This window comes from Electrophorus electricus, chromosome 17 (genome assembly GCF_013358815.1).
Source record: "Electrophorus electricus isolate fEleEle1 chromosome 17, fEleEle1.pri, whole genome shotgun sequence".
NCBI lineage: Eukaryota > Metazoa > Chordata > Actinopteri > Gymnotiformes > Gymnotidae > Electrophorus > Electrophorus electricus.
The window spans coordinates 11,059,843-11,069,835 of NC_049551.1; the positions used below are offsets into that span (position 1 = coordinate 11,059,843).

The following is a 9,993-nucleotide window of genomic DNA, read 5'->3' on the forward strand; positions in this document are numbered from 1 at the left end:
CACAGCTATAGGTGTTGAGCAGTGAAGGTTAAGTCCCTGAGCTATCACAGCTATAGGTGTTTAGAGGTGAGGGTTAAGTCCCTGAGCTATCACAGCTGTAGGTGTTTAGAAGTGAGGGTTAAGTCTCTGAGATAGCATCTAACTCTCACATATATCACATATCTGAGCACAGCCTTTCCTTCACAACAACTAATGGGAAAAAAAAGATGAATAGTTCTGTCCTTGGTCCGAATTCACAAAACAGTTTCAAAATGGCATCTGCAAATAAAGTGGTGGAGGGTAGTGATACATCAGCCAGTTTTTGATAGCATGCACCTTTACACCAACTTTTTTTAAATATTGGACAGCTTTTGATAGCAAGAACCTTTCTGCAAATCTGGTGGGTATACATAATATATAGGTATCCCATATGGCTTTATTCATTTGTAAAAGACATCACAGATTCCAAAGAGAAGCTAAATAAATAGATGGAAAAATACAGAAAAATTTCATAAAATTCATTTGTAATGTATTATTTTTGCAACAGTCAATGTTGCTAGACAGTGTACTGATACAATGTATAACTATTTACATGTTGCAATGCAAATTATATGAAATTATTTCTTATAAGTTGCAGCTTTTTTTTCAGAAATATAATATTGCAGTGTTGGCAGGTCATTATACATACCTAAACTTCCAGCCCTGTTTTCAACATTCAGGTCCATTTCAAAGTACTCTTTCCCCGAAGACTGGGAAGGGCTAATGGGTAGCTTGCTTGTCTCCACATCCAAACTAAAACTCCTGGTCCAGTGTTTTGACCATCAGGGCCAGCGCTTTGACCAGCAGGGCCAGTGGTCTCGCCACCAGGGCCACCACGGTCAGTGGTTTGGCTATCAGAGCAGGTTTACCAAAAGCCACGCAACCCAATGAGCATCATAAAATGGTCGAATGAACATCACACTCACCGCGCGCTCTCTCTCATTTCCAACAGTAACGGCACGTGGCTTTGGGAAATGGTGCTCCGTTCTCCCCAGCCTTGGTGACGTTGATCTGACTTTATATCTTGGCAACAATATTATTCCATGTCCCCCACGCACCCTGGCATGCCTTGACCTGGTGCTGCCGTCTGTTTAATCTGTAATCTGTCCCTTCCGTTTAATATATCGCCTTGGCCTGGGAGGAACCGTTTGGTCACAGGGAAGCCCTTCATCAGTTCCTGTTTCAGTGTTTTTAGTCTCTCCGATTTGTTTCACTCGGCATTCCTCCTCACAGAGCCATTTTGCTGTTCAAATTATATATGCTGGAGACATGAAACAGGCGAAATGCCCTTTGCTTTTTCCTTTGACACATTTGATTGCAGTTAATAGAGTTTATCGGTAGAGGTAGGGAAGGTTAACTGTGATGCTAGCTGTTCTTCTTCTCCACACCGGTTCAAAGACATTGCTCCATTCAGCTGTACTCATTGCTTTTTTCGAAAAATCGCTTTGCTAACAACTCTGTTTTTAATCCTTCTCGTTCCCGTATTCTTGTTCGTTTGTTCGTTCGTTCGTTCGTTCTCGTTCTTTCTCACACAGGGTGTTGATGGAGAGCTTCTCGAATGACCGCCGGGACAGTGGTAATCACAGGGGGGATTCTAGCTACAGTAATCTTACTGTGCATCATCGCTGTATTGTGCTACTGTAGGCTGCAGGTAAGTGTAAGCTGTAGCTGAGCCCAGCAAACACAAATGTCTCCTTCTCTCTCTCCTTCTCTCCTTCTCTATCCCTCCCTTTCTTCTTTCTCTCCCTCTCTCTCTCTCTCTCTCTTCTTCTCTCCCTACTTCTCTTCCTCTCTCCTTCCCCCAGGGAATGTGAAACACCAAGAAGCAGGGCAGAATGCATTTAGCAAAGTCATGGATAAGGCAACTTCTAACTAATCAAATCTTATATCTCATTAACATCTCAGTCACTTTGCATAGTGGTCACTACGTTATTCTGGAATTACAGGTCCTACAATGTTTCTAGACCAGTCATCTTAAATTAAGGTGGCCCAACTAACATAACAGACCTCGTTCTCATTAGTCACTACAAATTAATTGCCTCGGTTCTCATTAAAAGCCCTTTAATCCACCTGTATTCTGTATTAAAGTGCCATTGCTGATACAGTAAGAAAGATGACAAAAGTATGACAATGTGCTAATCTTGTAAAATCTTATTCAAAACATAATTTAGTCATAAGTGCTGCATAACCTAACTATTGCTTGCAAAATACATTGCAATTATGTACTGCATCACCTCTAGTGAGCTAAATCATTAACATTGTGAATAATTTAGTGAAATGTTCAGTATGACTGAAACTGAGTGATGAATTTGCATATTTTTCAATGTGTCTCAGTACTACTGCTGTAAGAAGGAGGAGTCAGAGTCGGAGGAGGAGGAGCCTGACTTTGCCGTCACGTCTCGCCTGCCGCCTGTGCACTCCAATCACAACATCCTGGCGGCCACGGTTCCCACGCCCACCACCCCCAACGGGCCCGCCCTTTTCACGCCTCCCCCGGCCCGTAAGCTGACGCGCTCGCAGACGTTCTGCCCGTCCTGCACGCACTACGACATGCCCTTTTACCTCCAGCAGCCGGACGGCATGCTGAACGGCGGCGAGCGCCTGACCTACCGCGGCATCCAGCAGCAGGAGCTGGAGATACCCACGCCACTGCCCAGCTACCACAAACTCAACCTCAACCGCTCCGTCACCATGAGGGAGATGTTCACGCGAAGCTGCAGCATAAGCACCGACGTCTAGCCTGCAGCGTGCACACCGGCACCCCCTGGAGCCCTGGAGGTTCCGCGTGTGGGCCAACACACTTTTCATTTTTGTTCGATTCATGTGGAAGCGTGGCAGTAACACTGCACCCAAACTGTTAGCCCACACAACAACACATTTTATATTGGGAGATCTGTATCTACATCTATTGTATCTGCATGGGTGAGACTATGTTCATTGAATTGAGCGTAGTGTTACATAAGAAAACCTGTTGGGTTTCTCTCATTTTGAAAAGGTAAACTTTTTAATGCTGCTAGGGTGTGAGATGGAGGATTGTGGATAGAGCAACAGTCAACACAACCGTCCATGAAATTGCTTAGTCTCTGTCCCTCTCCCTTAGATGTTTGCTCACTGACTGGTGTGCAGGTTGATGATAGTGAAATGCACAAAGCACGTGTATCCTGTTGTCAAAAACAGAAAAAAATAAGATGGCCTCGGAGAGGGTGACGTTCATGTCCGATCCATTTGTGTTAGAGGCGATAACCACCAGTCAGAGCGTGACTCTTCCTTTTGTACATACTTGTAAGTTTTGTATTGTCAGTGCTTTGCTTACTTATGGTTGATATTTCTGCGGGATTGTGTGGATGAAATGATAGCAACCAGCAACCACCAGTCCAGTGTCAGGCACCAAAAAAAAACATAAGCTGTAACTGAAATCCCCATATGGGATGCAATAAATGTAACATAGATGGTCATGTATTACAACAAAGTACACCTAAAGTAGTCAGAAGTAAAACGATGTAGTCAAATTCATTTTTAAAGTCACACTTAATGTGTTATTACTGAGACAGGTAGTTGTTGTTTTTTTACCTTTATGCTATTAAAATATATTCCTCCTGTCTTGCTCTGCTACATTAACTGTAACATTTTGACCCTTTCTGTCTGTGGTCACATGCATTTGAATTACATAACAATGCAACCCGTCTGAATCTGCTTCTGACAGTATGACAGGTATATGGTGTTAAGGTTCTGACAGTAGGACAGGTATATGGTGTTAAGGTTCTGACAGTATGACAGGTATGTGGTGTTAAGGTTCTGACAGTATGACAGGTACATGCTCTGAAGCTTTAGGACTAAAGCAGGTTTCATGGTCTCCTGGACTCATGGATAACAAGGGCTAATCATGCTCTTTTCAAAGTGAGCTTACTGGACTGAAAGAGGGATATTACAGGATATTACAGCAGGACTTCTGAACATTATCTGTTTCACTTCTCTTTAGCATTCACAATTTTCAGCCCACTTAGCAGAAGAATGAGAAGACCTTTCAAAATAACTGGCTTTGAAACCACAGAGCTACAGAAATACTTAATTTTCCTGTTTTGTCCAAGCCTCTCTGGTTTAGCAGTGCTGGTCTTGCTCTGGTTTAGCAATGCTAGTCTTGCTCTGGTTTAGCAATGCTAGTCTTGCTCTGGTTTAGCAATGCTAGTCTTGCTCTGTGCTGGTCTTGCTCAAGTCCTCGCAGTATTTTTTTTTCTTCCCATTTTTAACTGTCTTAAAGTTTTGGAGCAACCTCCAACCAAATTGGGTTGAGTCACTCCCATATTAAACACATACACCTTACACCAGGTAAGCAAGACAATTAATTTCTTATTATTATTATTAATGTTGTTAATGTTTCTTTTTCCCCTGTATTGGTACTATACTACTTTTGTTTCAGCTTTGAGGCTCTCTGTTAAGGTGTTGCAAACATGCGCTTATGTTTTAGCTTGTGCAACTATGAACACAGTGTTGATAATAAAATTGGTGAAAATTCTGTCCTATTTCAAGTCACATTCAAAGCAACTGGTATATGACTTTCAGGAGGTTCCTCTTGGATATAAATAACCCACCTGACAAAAATAATTTTATTCCAGGTTATACACACAGTAGAGTGGGGCTGTAGACTGTTGGAATTACACTCTTCAAGGACACTTACTTTACGTTCCCCATGAGGTCACACGGCTAATGTAGCCAAGTCTACTCCAATTTAACACGTTGTTCAACAGGCCTAGATAATGATGTTGAGTTAATGAGCCAACACCAGACCTCAACGCAGTTAATGTGGGAAAATGAATTTCAGCGTTTTCATCGCCTTGTTAGTGGTTCTCTGATGGCCAACTTTATCTCCATCTACTGAGCCACTGAGCAGCTGTGGGAAAGAGCATGTTGTCCCGCATGCTTTCAGTAATCACATCTGAATCACAGCTGAACACTGAATGGTTTTGCTGCAGGAATGGAGGCAGCTAGCAAAGCACTAGTGACCCGTGGTGGACAGAGAGACCGAAAGGTCCTATTACACAGCCCAGGCATCAGGTAAGAAATTAGAAACATGATTCATTCTAAATAGATCACACCACCGCATGAGCAAGCCTCAGCAGAGCTCTAGACCACAGAGGTCAAAGCCCATAGTCTACCCAGGATGTGTTTCCGATGTACTTAAGCACACTGAACATAGTAATGCAGATCCTGATCAAGAAAGCTGCTTTTCATGCAAAAAAATAACTCTTAACTTTCATTTGTAATTATTTTAAAGTCAAAATGTTTAAGTTATATTCACTTCCTATAGCGTAAACCTCCCATGATTTAAAAAAATCAATCAACAAATAGAATCAGGCAGGGGTGTTATTTTAACTACCCTACTCCCAGTTATAACTACTACTCCCAATTATAACTACCCCACTCCCAGTTATAACTACACCACTCCCAGTTATAACTACACCACTCCCAATTATAACTACACCTCTCCCAATTATAACTACCACTCCCAGTTATAACTACCCCACTCTCAGTTATAACCACCACCCCTAATTATAACTACCACTCCCAGTTATAACTACACCACTCTCAGTTATAACCACTACTCCCAGTTATAACTACCCCACTCTCAGTTATAACCACTACTCCCAGTTATAACTACCCCACTCTCAGTTATAACCACCACCCCTAATTATAACTACCACTCCCAGTTATAACTACACCACTCTCAGTTATAACCACTACTCCCAGTTATAACTACCCCACTCTCAGTTATAACCACTACTCCCAGTTATAACTACCCCACTCTCAGTTATAACCACCACCCCTAATTATAACTACCACTCCCAGTTATAACTACACCACTCTCAGTTATAACCACTACTCCCAGTTATAACTACCCCACTCTCAGTTATAACCACTACTCCCAGTTATAACTACCCCACTCTCAGTTATAACTACCACTCCCAGTTATAACTACCCCACTCCCATCCACGGCCTCAGACCCGCCTCCTGACTCGCAGCCTTCGTGTTCGCCGCCCGTTCCACCTCCGTCTGTGTCTCCTGCTGCCTCTACCCCGTTGTTCCCGCCCGTCCCACCCAGCAGGTGTCTCCTGTTCCGGTTCTTGTGCTGTTCTGTCTGCCGTTCTCCCGGTTTATGTGTCTTTTCCCTCGTCTGGTCCCTTGTCTGCTCCTGTTGTGTCTCCGGTTTCTGTCTTGTCTCTTCAGTTCCTTTGTCTGCCCGTGTTCTTCCTGTTTTTGCTCGCGGGTCTGCTCCCATTTCTGCTCCTTGTCTTGACCGTTTTGGTCCTGTCTGTGTCTTGTCCTAGTCCTGTTTTTGGTCTGTTTTGTTTTCAGTTGTTTTCTTTGTTATTGTGAGCCTCGGTGCTGCACGCATTGGGGAAGGGGGTACTGTCACGTTTGGCCCCTCGCAGCATCCGTGTTGTCATGGTTACCCTGTCTCATGTATTTGTTTCTCGTGTTCTCTGCCTATTTTGTTATCGCTAGTGTTAGTTACGTGTTCTATTCTTTGCTTGTGTTTTTATAACCTTCGACCTCTTTTTGTCATCGTGTGTATGATTTCCTTTTTGTTTGTCATGTAATCCTGTGCTGTACGCATTAGCTCCATGACCCTGGACTGTTCCAACGATTAGGATTTTGGATTTGCCCATAATAAAACTCACTCTTCTCCGCGTATGAGTTCTAACCCATCAGAGTTACGCGGGCAAAGTATGCGTAGTCTTCCTTTTCAAGATCTACCTTGAGTAATTAAGGTGTGCTGAGCCATAGACTTCTGGGAGGCCATCATGTACCAGGAGCAAAGCAATGGAAGGAGGTTTAGCCCTTTCTGCTGAGGTAGGCCACAGGGGTGTAACAGTACAAAGGTTTAGTTCACATCACAGTTTGCACATCACATTTCGGAACGAGTTCTGTACAACATGAAAAAAGCAACAAAACCTCCAAATATATAAGGTTAGATTTTTTGTTAATTTTGAACACAAACTAGTGTAAGTTATAGTTTGTTCCACCTAGTGTGTTGAGGTAGTTGGTACTAATCCAAGAGGTGGAGAGTGAACCTGAATGAAAGAGACATGGAGACTGAACCAGGATAAAAGAGACATGGAGACTGAATCAGGATAAAGGAGACATGGAGACTGAATCAGAATAAAAGAGACATGGAGACTGAATCAGGATAAAGGAAACATGGAGACTGAATCAGGATAAAGGAGACATGGAGACTGAACCAGGATGGAAGAGACATGGAGACTGAATCAGGATGAAAGAGACATGGAGACTGAATCAGGATAAAGGAGACATGGAGACTGAATCAGGATAAAAGAGACATGGAGACTGAATCAGGATAAAGGAGACATGGAGACTGAATCAGGATAAAGGAGACATGGAGACTGAACCAGGATAAAAGAGACATGGAGACTGAATCAGGATAAAGGAAACATGGAGACTGAATCAGGATAAAGGAGACATGGAGACTGAACCAGGATGGAAGAGACATGGAGACTGAACCAGGATGGAAGAGACATGGAGACTGAACCAGGATAAAGGAGACATGGAGACTGCATCAGGATAAAGGAGACATGGAGACTGAACCAGGATGGAAAAGACATGGAGACTGAATCAGGATGGAAGAGACATGGAGACTGAATCAGGATAAAGGAGACATGGAGACTGAACCAGGATAAAAGAGACATGGAGACTGAACCAGGATGGAAGAGACATGGAGACTGAATCAGGATGGAAGAGATGCTGAAGACAGAAAGCATTGAGGGCAATTACTAGACAGACTCCATATCTGCAGTTTTAGTCAGAAAAGGCAATTTTGAAAACATAGTCATGAGAAAACCTTCTAGACATTATTGCTAAAAACCTCCTCAGAACACCTTGAAGTTTCATAGTAAAGCAAAAATGAGGAAAGCCCAGAGATTTCTCCGCTTTCCTGAAATGCTGCTTATTTAGAGAGGTCTCATAATACAAATGGTGCAATATTATACTGATCAAGCATAGAACCCCTACTAAAGCTTCATCATGCGTGCAACTGAGGCATACAAACCCATGCAATTATGATGGTTGCATACCCATTTCAGCCCATTTCAGCCTTTTTAAATTACAACTTTAAGGTTGATTTGTTCCCCAGAATTACAAATTTTAAATGGTCATAACAAGTCTTAAAAGGTTAGCTAAACTTAACTTAAATTTCTGTTAAATAAAGTCTGCTCAAATGCGACTTTCATTTGAACAGTTAGCTAGTTAAGGCAGAACAAATTGGCAGTTCGAGATTTATTTGGGGTTTTCCAGATAGCCAAACTTAATTCCCCCTGCACGAGATTAACCGTCCGTTCGAAATCTCTAGAAATGTGGCGCGCAGACGTGCTTCCGTCTTTTGCGCATGCTCAATAATGTCAGCGTTCCAGCTCCTGTGCTCAACCAACGCGTGTTACGAGGAACTCAAAAGGTTGTCTGTACGAAGTTATGCTTTTTCTGAAAGTAAAAATTTTAAGTTAAAGGACAAAAATACATATAGTTCATGAATACAACATATTTTATGGTTTGGACCAACAATTTTCATATTTTCTATCTATCCCTCTCTCTCATTCCACAGTGACATTTCTCTTTGCTTTTCCCTTTGCTCAGTCAGCTGTGATCAGGCAGCTCTTAGGCTCGATTGCCCAGGCTCACTTACAGCACGGTCATCTGCACCCACTGTCTTTGTCGTATTAAATCACTTTCCGAAGGTCACATCCACCATCCACTGCAAACAAACGTGTCATGCGAATACTCTCCTACAGCCATAGACATCCGGAGACATAAACAGAGCTGGCTCAGTGGCTAGCACAGCCAGCCAGTGGAGCCTTGTTCTCAGGTACGCCAGTATTGTGACAGACAGTAATCTATTGCTACAACCTGGAATATGTGTATATCCTTAGTACTTTGGCATTTTGCATCAAATAAGCAAAGTTGGGGTAACAACTTTAGGTACAGAAATGTATTTAAAATAAAAGAAAGGAAAACAGTGGATAATGATAAGAGTTGCTTCTTTAAAAGCAAGGTATTTTATTTGTTATGTTAAAAATGAATGTGGGGCAAATGTAAAAGAAATAGGTTTAAGGTATTCATGTTTTCTCAACAAAGAAAATGTAAATTAGTCCAACTATTTTGATTCTTTATATTAATGTAAATTAACCCACCTATTTGGATTCATTTTAATATTACTTTCCACTGGAAGTGGTCTAAGGATAAACACAATTGTACACAATTAATCTTTTTTTTTAAGTGCACACGCAGGAAGTAAGTGTCTAATTTAGAGGAAAAATAAGACTATAGTTCAGCATTTTTGTTTCATGTGCCAGCATTGGTTATGGGTTGCAATAAGTGAGCTATGGGTTATAACGAAGGCGCAGAGGGTCGTTTTGCAGCTTTCATCATTAGTATTCTGCAGAATCTAAGATGAAACAGAACTGCTTCAAACATCTTTATTTTTTCCACGTCATGTCTTTCACAATCATAGTCTTAGTAGATTTCTGAGGACTTTGCAGCCTATTCCTCTACCGTAACTTCGCAAAAGAAAGCAAAACATGTTTAAACTACGCCCCAATACGTTTACCTCTATTTCATTTCAGTTATTAGTCTATTCAGATTTTTTTTAACGTTCTCAGATTTGTGAAAAGTCCATATATTAAGGGTTGTCGCTTTTGGATTGTACTTATTATTGTGCAGTTATACTACACAAGTAAAGAGGTTCAGTGATTTTAACTGTGATCTCAGACTATGTTTTGAAAAACTTCGACGCTGCGCAATTTTTCTCTTTTTTCAGCAAATAACACGGTGGGCTTTTTATTACCTTATGCTGCTATCTGCTGTCAGAAAATAGAATTGCCACACACAGAAGGTGACGTTCTAAAGCTGGTCTGCACTTAACACACGTAAATATGCTTTTGTTGCTTAAAAAATGAAAGCATTATTTTT

General features: G+C 41.8%; 1 protein-coding gene across 1 annotated transcript in view; it reads left to right on the plus strand.

The window, feature by feature from the left end:
- fam163ba (family with sequence similarity 163 member B, genome duplicate a) overlaps positions 1–3,618 on the plus strand; it is an 18,471-nt gene extending 14,853 nt beyond the window's left edge. The window contains exons 2-3 of the mRNA XM_027007270.2: positions 1,554–1,669; positions 2,353–3,618. Of these exons, the coding sequence (XP_026863071.2) occupies positions 1,577–1,669; positions 2,353–2,757 (498 nt within the window). The 5' untranslated portion in view covers positions 1,554–1,576 and the 3' untranslated portion in view covers positions 2,758–3,618. The remainder of the gene's footprint in view (positions 1–1,553; positions 1,670–2,352) is intronic.
- The last annotated feature ends 6,375 nt before the right edge of the window (positions 3,619–9,993 follow it).